Source organism: Microchirus variegatus (assembly GCF_963457635.1).
Source record: "Microchirus variegatus genome assembly, chromosome: 20".
In the NCBI taxonomy this organism is placed as follows: Eukaryota; Metazoa; Chordata; class Actinopteri; order Pleuronectiformes; family Soleidae; genus Microchirus; species Microchirus variegatus.
The window spans coordinates 7,493,312-7,513,664 of NC_139821.1; the positions used below are offsets into that span (position 1 = coordinate 7,493,312).

Sequence of the window (20,353 nt, forward strand, 5' to 3'; positions counted from 1 at the left end):
GATTAACAGACATGATTTTAACTTCTTTGGACGCATCAGATCCTTTCCCACAATGACCAATGAGAGGGAGTTGACCGGGAAACGGGTGTTACGACATACTTTTGTTTAGAACCGTAACTTGTGCACACTGTGACTTGGCACAAAACATCGCACACACAGAGGCTAACCGACAACGACGAGTGAGATCCCAAATCCCTGGACTCTCCTCCCTGAAATAGTTTGATTGAACTCCAAACACCTGCGTCTAGACTGGGTCGCTAAGTCTGTGCTTCCTCAGGATTAAAACACTGAAAATGGGTTACAAAGGTCGATGTGTCTGTGGTCTCCCACCTTTTTGTTTTTATAAATCAAATTAGGTTTGAAAATCCTCTACTGTGTGGCAGGCTGAAGAGAACAAAACAGCGAGAGAGAGATAAGAGTGCCATGGGAAGATGTCAAAAGATGCATTATGTAAATTTTAGTAGCCTGTGTCTCCACATGCTTACAACAGCAGGTATGAACACAATTCATAACACAAGCCTTCTCCTTGGGAGAGTAAGCCTGATCAGATATAAAAGAGGAAGTCATCCTCCTGTAATATTATTGCACATAAGTCTCTGTATAAGCTGCAATGGATGACATAAGGGACTGACTGTCTATCACACAATGACAAAAGATCTGCTGTTTGTTCTGTTATGTATGTAGGTGGAATCAGAGTATAATTGACCTCCGCTATCACTATTTTTATCACTATTTTGTGGGGGGCTGAGCTGCCTTCGCGGAGGTCTGCACTCTCTGAGTGCTTTTCTAGTTAAACGTGTTAAAGCTACATTTATACTTGGCTCTATCACTCAATAGATTATCTAGTGAAATGTTTTTGGAGATTAATAAATCAATGAATTACCAAACCACATAAATGGAACATGGTAGTTTGCTTGTTTACCCGTATTTTTTGACAAATATCTTGTAAATATCTTAATTGGAGATGTCTGAATTCCAATTAGCAGAAACAAAAACAGAAACAAAAAAATCTTGTCAATTGTCATGACTGTGCCTCTACTGCACTACAAACAAGAGATGTCAGAAGAAGATGGATTGAAGGATTGGATCGTTTTGTGCTGTCAAATTAGATCCTAATATTTCACTTATCTAAAGACACAAATTCACTATCTGATTAAAACAGTAATGAAGTTTCAAGAAGCAAAATCCAAATGATCCCAGAGTTCTGCTTTTGAAAATGAAACGATTGCCGACTAGTAAAATACCTTTCACTACGTTTCTGTGCATTATATATCGTGGGATAATGAAAAAGAACAGATGGCTCACTCTGACAACAAGTCCTCCTTGTGAAATCAAAGCAGCAGAAATGCAAAACTCCAGGACCAGCATTTACAGTGCTAATGTATGCACACGCACAACATGACGAAACGCTGCTGCGGACTAAAACCTGCACTTATGTAAGAGCATTTATGTGATGTTCATTGCTAGTTATGTGTTGATAATGAAGTGATGCGGATGGCGTATATTTTTATATTCACAACAGATGTTTATTCTCTCTCTCTTTGCGTATCTACACACACATTGCTTACAGTGTGTGTGAGTGTGAGTGTGTGCATGCACTGGCCCATCGCCGGGTGGTGCAGACCAATTAAAACGGGGGAGATTGATGACCAGGGGCTCCGAGCAGCAGCAGCAGTAGCAGTAGCGCTAGCAGACAGCTGCTTCCTGCAGACAACAGGAAATGAGATGGCCTTGTTTAGCTGACGCTGCCAACACCAACACCGCGGAAGTCTCAAAGACAAATCACCGCCGCACCGCTGCTACTGAACCTACTCCTCCATCTTCCTACACTGTGCTCTCCACCCTCCATCTCTTTATCTCCCTCTAATTCTGGCCAAGACCATTTCTCTCTCCAGTCGTTCCTCTAAACATAAACGTATATTCAACGAATAGTATAGATGTGCGAAGATGAATGCAAACTACATTCTTTGATCCTAAACTACCACATAAAGCTTTCGGTCGTGAATAACTTGACATTTTAAGGGATGGAAATCGACATGTATATTATAGAAAGTGAGATTTCCATGTGTCTTTTTTTGCAGGGGCACGCTCCTTCTCCTACTATTCGGCTCATTTCATTGCCATTTACTTTTATTGAAAAAGTTCTACCAAGCTACATTAGCGGGCTACTATGCATTTCTTGGCATTGACCCGGCTGTGGATTACTCAGAAAACTGTCGTCCAATCAGAAGAGAGGCTACTTCCAGAAGGAAAAAGTGAGTAAAAATAAGAATTGGTCAATGTGCTATTATTAGAGTAAACTCAATGACAATAGCATAGCCCGTTGACTTATACTTTACTGCAGAATCATTGTCTACTGCCCTAAAATATGTGGAACAAGTGTGTGTGCAGCACTATAAGAATCCTCCTCTCAATTGAAACTTGGTGTCAGAGACGCACACTTTTCCTGGCATGTTGCCTAAGGCAAGGAAATCATACCAGCGGGAGTTACAAACCTGTTCACTGACAGTTCATTCCCATTCCAAATTTTGTACTGGACTGGATCTTTTTTTTTTTTATGTCACCAAAGTATGAATTTCATGCAGTGTGATGGCACTGTCTGTGCAAGTACAAAGAACTCTGGGATAATAACGGACTTGACTTAGCTTTGTGAGAGAGTCTTTAAAGGACGGGCCATATCAGTTATTATGTCTCAAATAAGTGATCGTATAATAGAAAGTGAAGATAATAAAACGTCATGGTGTTTCATTCTCTCAAGTTTGGAAAACTTGTATCTGCACTGAAAACAAGAAATGTTTGCGTTAGATAACATGACTCGTCATTTTTAATCGCAGGTAAAGACGTCATATTTAAATATCCTGTGATATAAAAGGAAAAGTCCAGCTCTTTCACTTCACGACACTGAGCCATTTAGAGCAGGCAAAAAGATGCCTCAGTGACACAATGGGAGGCTACTGGGCCTAAATTACTGCTTTTGTTACCATTGTACAATGTGAGTCAATATAGATAAAGAGGCAGGTGACGGCACAGTTCATGGCTGCTCTCATCGTGTGTCTGTGTGTGTTGTCGTCTTTTCAGACTCAGACTTATGCTCTTAAAAGCCACAAATTGTTCAGATGGGCAGGTGCAGACAAAGCCTGTATCCTGTCTGATTGTGCGACGCTTAATGCTCAAGTATTTACTGTAAGAGTTGGTCTCCCTCTTATAAAACAGGTCTGATTAATAAGCAGCACTCTTAAGTGGCCTCCCATGGGTGACATTTACTGAAAGAGGGAGAAGGAGGCTGCTTTATTAAAGTAATCCAGGAAGTTAAAAACAAAGCCGACTGGGTAGATACCAGCAATTACTCGATAGAGACTCATATTCACGGTATATAAATGAAGTTGTTTTCTTCTATGAGTAAAGTTATATCTTGAATCTATACTCTCTGGTGTCCATGCATCAAGATGACCCCAAGTGAAAAATTTATTTGTTTATGCCAAACTGTCATTTCTCAGAGAAGGAAGAGGCAGGCGTTGGAGATTATTAAAGCTCCTATCCGCACTATAATTTAGTAGTCTCAACAGAGATCTGGAAAGAACACAAACAAGGAATAAAATACATATTGCATGTTAGCACCGAGCATATACGATAATGCAAGCTCATTTGTGCCAGGAAAGCTTAGATTCGCAGTGTCTACCTGCATATCTAATATTATTGACATACACACACTGACATAACCCCACACATGGACACAGATTGTGTCTAATCTTAGAAAAGTGATGATATAGATGAGATTTAGCCACCAAAGGACACTTTTCCGTGAATGACTCAGCAAGGCTGAAATGGCACCAATCCCTGGGAGGCCTAAGTGCAAAGGCACTTTTCAATTTGCCTTCAAACTACTGAGAAAAACACTTAACGCACACACAACACACATAAAAGGCTGGCGGCACAGATGGACATGAGGAGCTGTTTTTTTGGGGGGTTTGGTTTTTTTTTTTGTCCCAAAGGGCAAAGTAAATGGAAAGTCAAGCTGAAGAAAGTTGGCAGGTCGAGGTCAAAAAGATTGCTTTGTGGAAATGGCAATGGTTTTGATATTTTCTCAGAGGTGAGATGACCACAGGTGAGAAAGCCATTCTTATGATGTATATAAATGAATATAACAACAACAACTTTGCTGTGACACAAAGCTACTCCACTTTTTTTGTTATGTCTTTTTCTCTCCAGTCCTTTCAGCAGAGCGTACTATACTCGCACTAGCGTTGTATCGTAGACGTCCAAATGTTGATGGATTCCTTCTCACAGGTTGCTAGGTGAGCCGTGTCACATCACATTCTCCTCTGATTAAAAAAACTCTTTTTATTTATCACCCCTTATCCTCAATGTATGCCTTTATCTCCCCCTCTCTGTTTCCTACACTTCATTTCACTCCTTTTTCTCTGCACCATCTCTTATCCCCCCCGTGAAACGCTTGAGAATCTTCCCCTCTCCCTCATCTTTCTCTCTCACCCTCTCTTTCCTACCCAATTCCCCTACCTCCACTCTATTTTTACCACTCCATTGCTGTTATCTCTCTGTGGCACCATTTCACCACCCCTCCTCCCCTCTGTGGCATACCTTTCCTCCATCTCTCTTGGCGTTCCATTCCATTTAGACCTTTATGTTAGCGTAGGACTTTCCATCCTGTGGCGTCCAAGTAGTAAATTGAAATGGTTCTGGGGGCTCCATTGAAGCCTGATTGAATTTAAAAAGAGAAAGTGCCATAAAGAGAACTAGTGTTGAGAGGTCTGTAATACACCAAAGGGCTCCCCAAGCTATGACAGTGTTGACAGGAAGAGAGGGGGCGCACAGGAGGTGAGGGAAGGGTGGAAGGACAAAGTGAAGGTGGAAGGAAGCAGTGACAGGTGGGAAAAAAAAAAAGATGTTTAAAATGCATAAAACACTTAATCGGCACGGAAAAGCCAGCCAATTACGCCTTGCGCGTTAAAGAGATAGACAGAAACACAAAAACGAGAGCGAACACTTCATAGCGACACGGCGCTGAAGCGCCTCAATCACGGTTTGCGTGGCCTGGAGGGAGCGACGGTGACAGGTCTCATATTGGAGACGACCAACAAAATGCAATTCCAAGAAGTCAGCTCTAGGCCCGGTGTGTCTGTCATACCTACAGCTCTGATAATACTCCCACACATCACATTACACCGCTGAAATAGCCACCTCTCAGTATACAAGGCATACCGCACCACACATACACACACACACACATCACATGCATCTGCAGGCAGCTCTGTATATATTGCTGCCATGGGAAATATGATGTTAGGGGTTAAATTATTCATTGATCCTTTCATAGCCTGTCCGTGCTTCTGCTTGTTGCAGCGTCTTGTCTTGGTCTTGGAGTGTTGATGTCTGTGTGTGTGTGTGTGTGTGTGTATGTGTGTCCATTTCAAAAGGCTCTCAGGGAAGAGAGAGCCAAACTTGACTCGGCACTGACCTTTAACTTTGTCTGCTTCAAAAGTGACAGGGGTGTGTGTGTGTGTGTGTGTGTGTGTGTGGGTGGATGATGTGTTTCCATGTACACAGCCGTGTGGGGAAAATAGCAAATCTGTCCATAAAATACTTCAGAAAACAGGTAACAGAGGAGGACCAATGGATCCAAACAAATTCTCTTTAAGCAAAGTTTCTCAGATCGCTCACTGCCACAGATTTCAATTAATTACCAAATATTTAGCTATAATTGATACAATCACATGAAAATGTCAGCCCAAAGTAGCCATTATTATGTATTAAAGTGGCCCATACTTACACAATGAACTAAGAGGAGCACTTGCATGCAAACTGAATTCCTAGATTTCCTTTAATGACCACAAGAGTGTGCCGGCTTCGATCCAAGCGGAGGGCTCACTGATTAGCGATTAGAGACAACTTGTTGAGTCAATAATTATTCGGAATTGATTCGACATCATGCATCAGTGGCCTCAGATAATAAAGGAGGATCAATGCAGGAAGGAAACTGAAGTGACACATTATGGGGAGAGGTTATGATATATATGGATATGTGTGTATGTGTACAGACTTTAACGGATGATTATTTCTATGTAGGTCTGTTGCTTTTAAATAATAATGTTCAAAACATGACGATGATTACATGACGATTCTTCAATGACTTTCAGGTTTACGTCCATTATTAAACATAGTTGTAGCCCAAGGAGCCAGAAATTACAGAAAATATTTAATCTCACACTTTTTCACTGAGATACTGTACCAGGGCCAGCTGTAAACCAGGTCTAAAGATGGTTAACTACCTCTGTAGTCCTATGACATACTGTAATTAACCCACACTTTACATTACCGTAATGACACGACTGTTTGTGCCATCGAAAAAATGCCAACGGTTTCTGAAAGCTGAGAAGTTGCAGACGTCAACCACCAGGCGGTTTTTACGGTAAGTTTAATCATGATGTTGCAGGAAGCTGCAGAATGAGCACAGTTGGAAAAACGCCAGTACATAGTTTGTGACCTGTTTTTTCACACTGAGACAAAAACTCAAACAAATGTTAGTTAGATTAAATGTTTTATACTGTTCAATTTTACATGCAAAATCTGGTGTTAATATAGAGTTTTTTCAAAATAAAACTGGACAAATGGACAAAAGCACTTACTCACAGGACATTTTCTGGCCGTTTAATGGTTAAAATAAGAAGAAATACGTCATGTTTGAGACATTTTGAGGCTAAAGTGTTAAAGGGTTAAAAAAAGGGAGGAGTGAACAGATGTCAAACATTTCTACATATAGAGTTGACATCACTGTGGGCTACAATAACTGCACTATATACACTATATACTTTTGAGAGCCATAAGGATGGTTAGGAGCAATTTTGAATACTATGGGTTTTGCTGTTGTGAGAAATTCACTCATGCTCCTGTATATGACAACACCGGTTGGTACATGTCCTTCATCAAATACCTTATTTCGATTTGTCTGGTTTGTCTAGTAGTTATATGAATACAAACCAAAATATGAGGCTGCTACATGTCGCAAATTGCTGTGTATGTAAATTTCTACACGAAGCCACCTTTCTGTGCCAACACTCCAAGCATGAACGAGTAGAAGTGACAGTGTTATCTACTCATTCTTAGATCAAGCAGACCAAGACTAAATATTTTTCAATTTCACTCCACTGTGTTTTTCCAATGTGATGAAGGTGATGTTTGCCAGCCTCCGTCCTGGAATGCTCTCATTACCTTGGTGCAGTTGCTAAGGGAGCCGGCGTGATTCAATACTTCTGTTTCCCATCCCTCCAACCTCATTTACACTTGACACCTGACATTTGCATAATGGCCTTGCTCCATCTCCCATCTAGTGAAATGCAAGATGGGTGCGAGGTGGTTGTGTGTGTGTGTGTGTGTGTGTGTGTGTGTGTGTGTGTGTGTGTGTGTGTGTGTGTGTGTGTGTGTGTGTGTGTGTGTGTGTGTGTGTGTGTGTGTGTGTGTGTGTGTGTGTGTGTGTGTGTGTGCTTTTGGTTTGGATGTTCATGCTTGTTCGATTGCGATGAGTACATATGGTTTCCATAATGTGTGTGTGTGTCTCAGGCAGGGGTTAAATGACTTCCTTTTTAATCTAGCTCATTAAGCCTGCAGAGAGCTCTCGAGTGCACCGCATTGGCTGATTTGGGACAATTTGCGGAAACACTGGCAGGAACACGTACATGTGGATGCTAATCAGGGATGCTGTGACCCCAATCAGTCACAGACAGATATTAGGGTGTCAGGGAAAATTGGAGACGAACATGAGCCTTTGTCTTTTATTATGATTTTTTTTTTCTTTTACAATATAAGCGGAGAGAAATTGTGATGGAGTGCTATGAAAACAGTGCCCTATGAGAGCTTCAGAGCCCTGCATCAGACTGCTGTTCATTCATCTCAAGGACTGTTGTGAAGCTTATTCAGTGCATCGCTGCGTTCAAGAGTGCACCTGATCAGGAAAGGGCTGTGGTAGAATATTCCCATGTCAACGATCCAGTAAATCAGACTCACTGACTGAACCTGAAAGCACGTCTACCTTGACTCAGCAACCTGATTGCGTTTATTTCAAGAGACTTTAGTTTTAGTTTGGGTTTTTTTGCCCTCCGAGACACTGACTCTGTGTATGAATTTCATAATTTATTTTGCATTCATTCATTTCCTTATTCATTTCACTCACTCCTACGCACAGGTCTACCCAGTGTGCACTCAAAATGACTCCCACATTTGAATTGTGATCTAGGATTTTATTCTCATAATGATATAACATTGCATGCTTAATTTGTGTGCACAAAACCTTTTAAACGAGACATATGCAAAATCAACTTTTTAATCATTATAATACTTATATTTGGGATTCTGGAGGCCATATAAGTCAGTAAAGTGTGAAAAAAGATGAGTCAGTCATGTTTTTGTGGTCCGCCTCAGTCTAAATACAGGAGATAAAACAACGTCAATGAGACATTCTTGGAATTGTTGTCTCGCAGAGTTCCGCTTTGTCCCTAAAAAACGCGAGAGTGCAAGCGAGGGCAACGTTATCCGGAAAAGCGGAAGTCGGGGAAAGTGTGTTCTATTCTTGGCTGCACAGTGCAGCACAGAGTTCTACACAAACTTCCAGCCTCAGAGGATTTAGGTGTCCAGTGGATACATTTTATATGACGGCTCACACACAGATGAACTAACACAAGAACACATGCACACACTCCCGATGATGTTTTTTCTGTCTCTGCATACCTCTGCACACATTATAGAAACAATCTCTCTTTCTCATAACAAACCAATTTGTCACATGTGCTGTGTCTCATATATTTATCATGATATCTTTATGGAGTGCCACTGACAAAAAAAAAATGGGAAAAAAAACGAAAAAATAATATAATCCTCCCCCACATCCCTTCTAGCCAGAAAGCTAGTGAGCTAGAGCAGAGAGAAACATTGTACTTAGCAAATTGCATTTGAAACCGGGGGGAATAAATACTACAGATAAAGACTGCTCTAATGTGCTCAAATCCATTAGAAATCTCATATTCACTCATAGCAGAAATCACATTACAAGATGCCCCTAATGTCATTTCACAGGGTTTTTCCACCAGCATTTGCTGCCAAGATGAGACGCTAACATCAAACATAATGGATTTTCGCCTTTTCCTTTCACTCCCTACCTCCCTTATGTTGTTTATTCCCCATCCTTGACTTTGTTCCGTCCTATTCTGGGTGAAAATTCCCTTCCTGTCTTCATTGATGTGGTTGTGAAGTTCTATTGTGGGTGGATGTAATGAATTTAGCCAAAACAGTTTGCAGAGAAGCAACCACTTACAGGTTGAGGGGGGGGGGGGCTGTTTACACATGCTCATCAGCCCGATGGAAAAACGAGGGAGTTAAGTGTTGTCGCACTTTATGCAAAAGTGTTTCTATCCCTTGACTTCCAAAACAGACAAACAGGAGAGCAGATGGAAGTTAACTTCATGTCAGTTTGGAGAACTTTTAAAAGGAAAGCAATGAACATGTGCATCAATTGTCCTTATTCTCACTGAACACTGAAGTAAAAAGGCACTGCTGCACCACTTGTACGTATCTGTGTGTATTAACTTGAAAGAAGAGCAGAGGAAAGGGCTTTTCCACTGGTTGCACATTCAATGGTTGCACACCGACAACTCCAGCATTGTCACTGATCAAACCACAACTGCTGTGGGAGAGGAGGAGATATCCATCTCCTTGAATAAACAAAAAACATCCCTGTCTTCATCTCACAGCTTGGGTTTGGATTAACAATTCCGAAAAAGACATCATCTCCACTGAGGCGGACTCATAATGTTTCAGTTCACACCAAAATAATCCTTTAACTCCACAGGAAGAACGGCAGACGCAGAATTACTCACCAAATCAAAGACATAAGCAGCAAATAAAACTATTTTGTTTGGTAACTCTTCATCCAGAGAAGGGCCAATGTTGTTTCTGCTTACAGACGCTAAGTGATACGAGTCATGTGTGTATATGCAGGAAGATTTGATAATAATTCATTTTCACCAAGCAAATTAGTTAGAGAGGCACCACACGACGACACAACCATAGAACGCGATGCATTCCCACGTAAAGGACAAACGTTTACCAATTCAAGTTGTGAAACGCCGTCTCTAACAACTGCCTGGGGTCTGTTTAGCCACTGTTGGATTAGATGCTGCACTGAATTGGGACTGAGAATAATTATCTAGAAAGATGGACTAAGTTGATGCAACCACCAATTAGGAGATCACAAACAAACCTTTCAGAGGGGGCTGGAGACTTTTAATGAGGTTTAATGACTTGTTTATTGGTAGCTGGGGTTTGTTTAGAGGAGTACACAGGGCAAATGTGTTTAAAAAAACACTTCCACTTTCACCTTTATCTACACATCGCACTATACCACAGCAGACATGTGGAGGAAAATGGGTGTGGGTGTTTGGATCTGTGTATGTGCTTACATGTTTTCATATACGCTTATCTAGTACTTCCCTCGACCATTGACCACACCTTTTGGTCCTACACACACACTCGTCCACGAGGCTACTTCTAAAACCTGGCCCCCAGACAGGGTGAGCAGATCAATCAATTACTTCTCTGCTCCAGCAATCAAACAAGGTTATTATCAGGCAGCGGCTCGCCGACCTGGAAAGGCCTGTCCAATCAAAGGTTGCTGTGATGTGGGGGCTGCCGTTCGCTCATGTGACAGTAACACAGAGTGGCACCTCATGTTGTCAAGGGATAGAAGGATAGAAGGATAGAAAGACGAAAGACGGACGACTGAGGCTGAATTCAGAAGGAGAGAAAACACAAGGAAGTGTGAGGGACAGGAACAAGAGAATATCTGTAAATCACCCATCTCCGGCAATTACTCTTCACCTTGACAGAATTCTCAGAAGGGCAGAAGGAGATAAGAAACCCAGAATACAATTCTTTACAAATACTCGATAAATAATTTCAGGTTTTTAGTGGGTAGTAAAACTGTCCTGTTTTTCTATCTTCGAGTGGCTGATAGCATCACTGGAAAATCAGGAAATGAAAAAGAAAGAAAAATAATAGACTGAGGGATGAGGAAGAAAGCAACACATGGTGAAAACATCTCCCCTTTGTGATTTAGCAATTCTCTTCTTGGCAGCGAATGTGTCTGGCATTCATTTGATGAGCATTAAGGGCATTCCGTCTTTCCACTTCTGTCCCTTCATAGCAACAGGTCTAAGGAACCATGTTAAGACTTAATTAAATTATTGAGACTTTCGTAGCCGTACACACAAACACTGAGCGACAAATCTCCAAAGAATACGCTCAAATCACCCTTTTTTTTTTTTTTTTTTAAAGCAGCCAATCAGAAACAATCAGGCACAACGGGGGGGAACAACATCCATGGGGACGACATGACTGTGAGAACATCTGTGTGATTATGACCAGGTCATCTGGACAAGCTTCAAAGCCCTGCCAGTGTGTGGCAGCGTGAATGGCACCATGTCTGCCTCTAATCAGACCAGGCAACTATTTCCAAGTATCCACCATTCCCCACCCCACCCCACGCAGACCTTCCTTAAAACCTCTGGGACCTTCAAAGCCGACTTCATAAGAAGTCCACTGCTGAGCGTTCAGACAAAACTAGACGCCCCCTTAAGCTCCGACTGACGACTGACTGTCTGCTTCACATAAGTCGGCTGGACCAGGTTGCCCTGGGAACCAAGTGTGATTCCATTATGGGATGGATAAACACAATCAAAGAGTTTATCCACCTTCTATAGCCAGAGAAAAGACCCCTGCAATGATGTGTCTAATCTCTTGCACAGTAGTGTGTGTGTGAGCGTGCGTTTGCTTGTAAGACACGAGGAGATTGAAAACTAGAAAGTGGCTGAAGTTGCACTTTTGGGAGGGAAACGATAGAAGTGGGCAGCGGTATTATTTACAACACGATGTGTGTGTGTGTGTGTGTGTGTGTGTACGGTGGGTCGTCCTGTGGGGAGGGCATCAGAGAGATAAAGGGTAAGGAAAAAGAAAAAAGACAGTGTTGTGCTGTAGCTATAGTGACAGGCAGGAGTACCTGATAGATTCATAGCAAATCTGTTCTGTACAAAGTAGTTTTCTCGCCAGCTGTCTTCTGCTGCCCTCCTTTCACAAGTATATATACTTCTGCTGGTCGTCATTAAATATTTCTTATAGGTATAGTGATGTATTTTCATAAATATTGCATAATTTAGTGTTTAGTTGGAGTGCATAACAGATGACATTGCTGAAACAAAAGCCCACAGCATTCTATCACGTTCTGTTCAAAGTAAACAGTGACTACATACAGCCATGATTGTATGTTTAAAAAACCTATCGCACACGCGTGCAGTCATATATGCTACTCCAGTACACAAGCTCTAAATTGCTTTTGAATCTTTTTTTTCTTTCACAAAGGCTGAGCGCAAATCTCTTTCTCACACTCCTTCTCTAATACATACTGGTTACACGCCACTGTTCTATGATCTCAGGCTTTCTCTCTTTTTTTGATTTTCCTCTCCCCGTGTATTGTATAACACTCGAGATGTATGAACGGTAAGCATATGTGCATAAATAACTTGTCTTCAAAGCAAGCCAAGATGCCCCACACACAGCATACAAGCTTTACTGTATTCCCTTCTTTCTTTTCAGTCTTATCTGGTCCCATTCTCATACCACCTGTCTGTTCATTCCTTTTTTTTTTAAATCATTTTTTTCCCTTTGTGTTTTTCCTTCGTTGCCTCCCATCTGCTATCCACTCTGTTTGTTGGCGTCTTACTTTACCTTCTTTATCTTTCTTTTTTTCTTTCTCCTTCTGACCTATCTTGTGTAAAAAAAAATCCTCTCTTCCCTTTATTCCCAAACTATGCTTCCAGTTTTTATTGAGTGTGGATTAGAAAGAGAGACAGAAAGGATCCTATTTAGACACGCATGTGTAGGAAAGGACTGAAAACATGCAGTTCAGGTCTTCATGCTGCAGTTCATACAGGTACCCATTATGAGGTTGACTACACAGTTTGTTGCGGAGGGGAAAATAGTTATATAGTACAAATTATTTTCAATTTTCAGCTCTATATGACAGCAGGGTATTTACATGTTTGAAAAAGGTAGAATGGTCACACATCAATCTCAACAATTGCTCTTGAACAGCTCCGACAAACTGCTGTATAATTAAATCAGCATTGCCAAATAAACTGCCTCGTGCAACAACATCATAAAAGAAGACCATCGCTTCCTGTCAAGTCTCCAACACTCTCGCAGACACTTACAGTAGAACCCGCTCCACATTAAAGCATCTGCACATCAACACGAGTCGTTTTTAATAAGCCAAAGTCTGTGTGTGCACACCAGGACGCCCTCGACTCAATCAACTGTAAAACACAGTCAAGTATTTCGATCTAGTACACCCGTGAGTCTGACGCTATCAGAGGACCAGCGGGATGATTCCAAGCTTATTTTATGTTTCGGCTCACAAATTCACAGATGAATAACAGCATTAACTCACATATACGCAGCGGCAATTGTTTTAAATGAAAGTATTTACGGGTAATGACTCGGTAAACATTTTGTGTTAAGATGACTACAGGGTGCAGAGACACCTGCAGATAGACGCATTTAAAGCTCAGCCCAAAAATGGATATGGTGTCACAGCTATTTATTAAGAAGCAGCTCAGATACAGCAACAAAAACATAAGAAGTGAAAAATGCGAAGTGGAAAATATCATATCTTATTTTCAATATATATAGCAATAAGTTAAAAAATTACACACGTCGGCAGTTTTCTCTGCAATAATACTGAACGCAAACACGACAATATTTCCTGCTGAAAGGGAAATATTGCTTGTAAATGTAAAGCAAAAGTCCTAAAATAGTCAATCTGAAGGAAATATCACTACTCTCCTTGAGTTATGGTGTTGAATAAGGGCCATAAAAGCACTTTTATGGAGAAAGTTGGTGGTGTCAAAGTTTGGCCATTTGAAGGTAAAAGTATAATCTCTTGACAATTTAATCCAATGTGTAGTTTTCATAAATTGTGCGTGGATTTTGTAAATTATGAGCAAAAAATGTATTTAAACCACTAAGTTTGGCTTTCATTAAATAACCATCAAACCACACTGACGACAGCCAAACATCCACAAACACAACACACATCTCAAGGCATGGCCCCTGCCTGGTCACAATGTGATTGGCGAACAAGGGGGGGAGATTAGAGGCCAGCTGAAGCTTTTTCAAAATGCCAACCTCATCTGGAACAAGAGGTGTAAATATCACCCAAATGTCAGCAGGACACCCCCACAAGTCAAACTAAATTGGCTGCAACATGCACAAACATTCCCCTATGTCTGCCATCTATTTGTGTATGCATGTTTAAGTACATACTATCTGCACCCCTGACACGTGATCACATGATGACAAAGAGTGAGCAGAGTCTACCACAAATATAAAACCTGTTCTAGTGTTAATCCAGGTCTGAGTTGGAGTAGCAGCAGGTTAACCAAGGCTGTCCAGATGTCCTCCTCCCAAGCCACCTCCTTCAGCTCATCCTGGGGGAGCCTGAGGCCTTTCCAAGACCAGGTGAGAGACCATATCCCCTCAACACTATGTGCATCAGAGATGGGGGGGGGTGATTCTCTTCACTCTATACTCTTTGGCTGCTATTAGACATTCTGTCCAATACAGATTAACACACAAGAAGGCCATCTGTGTGTGTGTAACAAGCAGAGTGTGCACACATTGTGCACCAGACTATGGTCTATAACACGACCATGAATATGGCCCCGCTGAAAATAACAGTGAAATACTGTGCCATACTGACTTCACACCAGGTTTGTGTTGGTCAAACGCAAATGGAAACGATTTAGTGCTGGGTACGTTAACGCACGTCGACGACTGACCGGAAAAAGATGCACGTGACGTCATGTTAACGTGACTCCCGATTGTTAAAAATGAATCTCTAAAGTAATGCTAAACTTTATAAACAGAGGCACACATACGCAGTGCACAGGTACGCTGGCACATAAACATGACGTCACACGTCTTTTTCTGGCCAGTTTAGTAAAGACACTCGTCAATAAAGGTTGAAAATGTTTTATTTATCAGTATAGGCTGATTATTATGGGTTTACACATTTTTGTTCGAAGACAGTTGATTAATGGTGCTCACTTAAGTCACTAAAACTTCATTTTTGGATTATCTGTTTCCTCTTTTTACTATTTAGTTTTGAATCTATTTAATTTCACAAATATCTAATGCAGAATGGAGGGATAGACCATCAAAAAGTCATTAAACTATTGTATTATATTGGCTGCCTTGATTTCTAAAGCTCGGCATCGGAAAACCATAATGCTGACCTCGTGGTTTTAAGAAAAAAGCACGCTGATAATCTTGTCGCATCATTAACGCCAGTTAATGGAGATGGGCTTCTTATTTGGACGCCAGTACAATGAAGTATTATGAGTGGAGTGCTTAGTATATCACAAGATGAAATAGTGATGTCTGTGTTTTACAGGCCCCGGGCGCACAAAAACAATATAAAGTACATTTGTTATCGGAGGAGAAGTAGAAATATACCACCACGTCATGTAAAAACCATTTGCAATCAAACATTAGAACCCTGTTGTCTCGCACGCCTACACATCGCAACACACACAACACTGATTTCCTGTGCTGCAACCCCCCCGCCCCGCCAACTGCTTTTGTCATTAAAGCTGCCATGAGTTGCATGGCAGGCTGCAGGAGGTGTAGTGATCCATCAGCAGAGTGCCAGAGCTTTGCCATTAGAAAACCATCTGCAAGCAACAGTGCTCCATTGGCACTAGAAGTCTAGAGAGGTGGCAGGAGGCAGGAAAAGAGAGAGACAGAGAGGAGCTCTGTGTACAAGGCAGTTTTGTGTGATTGATATGAACCATTACGCACAACATAGTAGAAGTAGGCAGAGAGAGCTCGTCACTGTTTTATTTCTTGGTCATTTGTTCAGACAAAAGCTTGGCCGGGCCCAGAGTGAACAGGGGATGAACAACAACGTGTTTGAGTGTCAAAAAGCGGGAGGTGGGGGGGGGGGGAAGTGTGTCAGAGAGGGACGAAGAGATACCGAGAGAACAGCCAAAACATTAGTAAAGGGACATAAACACAGAGCCAACCACCTGCAGACAATGACACACACACACACACACACACACACACACACACACACACACACACACACACACACACACACACACACACACACACACACACACACACACACACACACACACACACACACACACACACACACACACACACACACACACACACACACACACACACACACACTGTTGACGGTCCTTGCTCTCTGAAAGCAGTCATTCGCTTTCAAAGCAAATCAATCTATCAAACAAAAGGTGAAATGACACCTGACAATACCGCTTAGATTAGCAGGGATGTGAGAAAGAGCGCAAATGGATCCGACAGATGAAATGCACTCTCGCTTAAGTGCAAACAAACTTAATTGACTAAGGCTCTGAGATGCCATATTGTTAGCTCATCTGTAAGGTTCAGTGCTTATGATATACTGTATAGACTTGACTTTAACCTAAACAACCATCTGTTGTGTACTACTGGTTCTAAACTCTGTTTACAGATTTGTTTGTATTCACTGATCAAATTATAAAAAGAATGTTGAAGTCCATGAGCAACGGATGTTAGTGAGGTCATAAATGTAGATGTGACCTTGTTGTCTTTTGTCCTTCAGTCTTTTATATATATATATATATATATATATATATATATAGATGGATGGATGGATGGATGGCTAGATGTGCACAATCATGTCCAAACTGTAGAAATGTATGCTGAGTGTGTGAAATAGGAAACATTTCTTTTCTTTAATGGATCATTGAAGGCACTGTATCACTGCACAGAGACCAATTTGATTAAATTGCTCCACCATTAGATTTACAGTACACTTCTGAGACCACAATGCTGTATCGAAAACTACCAGACCTACAGAACATTAGCGCAAAGACAACCCTTCAGAATACTCAAATTTAATAGGAAATAGAAGCAGCAGGAGGGTTGGTAGTCAATCTCAAGTCCTGGACGGTATCAACAAAACGTTTTGTTTTTTTGAACTGAGAGAAGAGTATATTACATCATGTTTGAATTATGGTATCCCGCTAAATGTAAAAGAAAGTTTCAAATCAATAGATGGTCACTAAGAGGCCTTGTAATAACATTAGTTTACATTACTGGTACTGAGTCATGTCCCAATCCTTATATGTCTTGTGTCCTGGTCAACCCTGTGTGACAGACCACTGTCGCATGAAAGACCGTCTTACTCTTGTGAAAAAAATAATGGTATCATGGCCACATTAATGCAGTAAAAACAGTGTTTTTTTCCTTTATGAACTTATTTTACTACATAAAGTATCATACAGTTCGAAATAATAGGTTTCTTGGTGTAATGCATACTGAAAAGAAACACTGTGGTTTGTTGTTGCCTGAGAGCCATGATTCATTTTTACTGGCATTATATCATTTGAAAAACAATGGGGAACAGACCAATTCTCATGACCCCCAATTAACCCTTCAGCATTAACTCATCCAGTAGGACAACTGACAACGTCACAAAACCCTCATTTCAGATGAGAGAATACAGGCTGTGCTTATTCATCGTCATTTTTGTGACTGATCATATTTCCATGAAAACCTCTTTCAAACCTGATCTATGTTGTGTATGAGTCCGTGCTTGTACCTGAGCAGAGGCTGGAAGATCACAGTGATGTTCCTCGCACCGGGCTTGCAAACGAACTTCATTTCTCCTCCTTCGATCAAGTTGTCATCAGCGCCACCTGGAACACAGGAAACAGGAAGTGAATCAATGGCAAAATAAGGGGATAAGGGGATGGTTGCACGCAGAGTCAAACAAAACACTTGAAAAAAGCAACGGAAGAAGCTAGAGGTGCTAGAGCGAACCCAAACCTGGGAGTTTCTTAGATGACTGAATCTGCTGCAACCTCACTGAATTAATGGCTTTGTTGGTCAATACATGAACGGAGAGAAAACGGACAAAACCACATTTTGTATTTAAATACAAAAGAAGCACCCGACAGCCAGATTCCAAAAAAGTTGAGCTGAAATTGATCACCCAGAAGAACAGGTGCATTGCGACTGAGTCATTCTAGTCTCCACTGAAAACAATGCATTTGTGAATTTGTGCTGCATGTGATCAGCCCCCTTTTCTCCTACACCTACACCGACAGCCATAATTATTTAACACATCATTCCATCAGCGAGGCTCTCCATCGCAAAACTAAATGCATCCCACATGCACACACTCATCCGCACCCCCTGCAATGCTGAGTGGATAAACTCCACAGCTAACGGGTTAATCAAAAAATCATTGCCATGTAATATGAAAAAACATGGGTGGGAGTGAGGGGGCTGCAGACACGAGAGGAGGAAGGGGGGGGGGATCACAGGGGGAAAGAAAAAACAACGAAGCTCGGGTACATCTACTCATCCTGAAGTAATCAATATAATTGATGGAAAAAAATTGTAGTTGGTTGTCATCAATAAAGCAAACTGCACAGTGTGTGTTTGTGCATGCATGCGTGTTAAATTTATGAAAGAATACTTCACATGAATGCATGCACTCATGTCAGCCATAAGTTCATAGTGTTCACAAATTGTGATCGGCTCATGAATATGAATAGGAGAACGGGAGCAGAGCAGCGGAAAAAACTTCTTCCTTCATGCAGCCGAGAAATTGTTATTCATTACAATTTTTTTTTGATTAACTTTTACTTTTACATGTGGACTGGAAGAATAGACAACACAATAAATAACTTTCTAACTTTCTAAAATACCCTTGACATCTTGCATGCACTTTGCCGTTACGTTCTGGTCAGTTCAAATTAAGCACGATGTGGTGTCAAGTGTAGGAAGTGGAAACACTGAGCGCAAATCAAAGAAGACGGCGATCCAAGTGTGTGTGTGTGCACTGGAAGTGTGAGGTTTCCGTCTGGCACAAAGCCTTCACTCTACCATTTCTTGTGTTTCATTTCCAAGTCCAATACGGCCTTGCAAAGCCCCCGTGCTACGAAAGAAGACACAAAAGGCGTCCGCCGTGGTGCGAAAGCCTGTTCAGCATTACCTGAGCAGCCAGCCTAGCCTTGCATTCAAATGCATATCAGCCCATTGTTCCCTGTGCCGGTCTACGTAACACGTTTTTTAATGGAACAAGTTTCATTTGAAAAGTAGGGGGAGACAACACTCCCACTATTTTCATTAAAATGACAAGGGAAGCTTTCATTCCATCCAAAACCTTCCAATCAAGGGTTCCTGATTCTGATCTGTTGCCATGAAATTTGCCAGCACAGTAAACCGACTTCCACGTTGCTAAGTAGAGACAGAGATGAGGCCCAATTCACTCCAGCTATCTCTTTCTCGTTCTTTTCTCTACATCCATTCATCCCTCCTTTGGTGCCAATTCAATTAAGACTCAATTACAGGCTCCTAAACAAAGCTGCCGCCAACGCACTCTCTTGCTCGTCCTCCCTCGCTCCTTTATATTCTACGTCTCTCGCTCTCTCTCTTTGATCATAAACATGGAAGAAGCTGGCTAAACTTTTGTTTCCTCGTCATCAACTTGCAAAAAAACCACTCAAGTTTCCATGAATAACAACATGTCAGAGACTGGGGGGGGGGGGGTGCGAGCAATTGTTGTTTGCTCCAAGAGCCGTAACTTCCCGGCAACTACACAAATCCCACACACACACGTGCACATACACGGCCCCGCGAGTACACACAAACCGACTGTCGTGTTTGTTTCGCAATGACAGTGACCAATTTAATTTCATGCTCTAAACATCTGCATCTGTGTCAAACAAAGGAGCGAGGAAGAGACCTCGGTGATCCGTGGGGTCTGAGACCAGCTGCCAACGAGTCGTAATACTGATGAATATTAAATAGACTGGCATTAATATGCATGTAACTCTTCAGAGTTGTCTAGACGTGACGGCGTGGCTCTCGTTTCAGGTCAGGATGCCGCTAAACCGCTGCCAGTTCTCTCTCAAGAAAAGTGCAAGAGTTTGTTTTGCGAGGAAGTTGTGTGTTTGCGTGTGTGTGTGTTGATGGATTTGTCGGTGTGTCTGTGTGCATTAATGTCCCTTGGTGTGTGGTCTGATCCAGGATTACTGGAAAGGGTGTGTGTGCACGGTAGTGCTCAGTGGGACGGAAACGAAGAGGAGGAAGAAGTGACAAATTCTAATGTGGGCAAATCTGCCCCCGAAATCCCCCAAGAGGGCAACTGGCCCGTCTGCAACACACACACACACCTAAGTAGTAACAGTTACATGTACACAACAAG

The 20,353-nt window shown here is 41.7% G+C and overlaps 1 protein-coding gene across 1 annotated transcript in view; it reads right to left on the reverse strand.

The window, feature by feature from the left end:
* The window catches only part of exoc4 (exocyst complex component 4), a 102,075-nt gene that overhangs the window by 44,053 nt on the left and 37,669 nt on the right, over positions 1–20,353 (reverse strand). Inside the window, exon 11 of the mRNA XM_083907293.1 lies at positions 17,738–17,834. Coding sequence (XP_083763419.1) covers positions 17,738–17,834 — 97 coding nt within the window. The remainder of the gene's footprint in view (positions 1–17,737; positions 17,835–20,353) is intronic.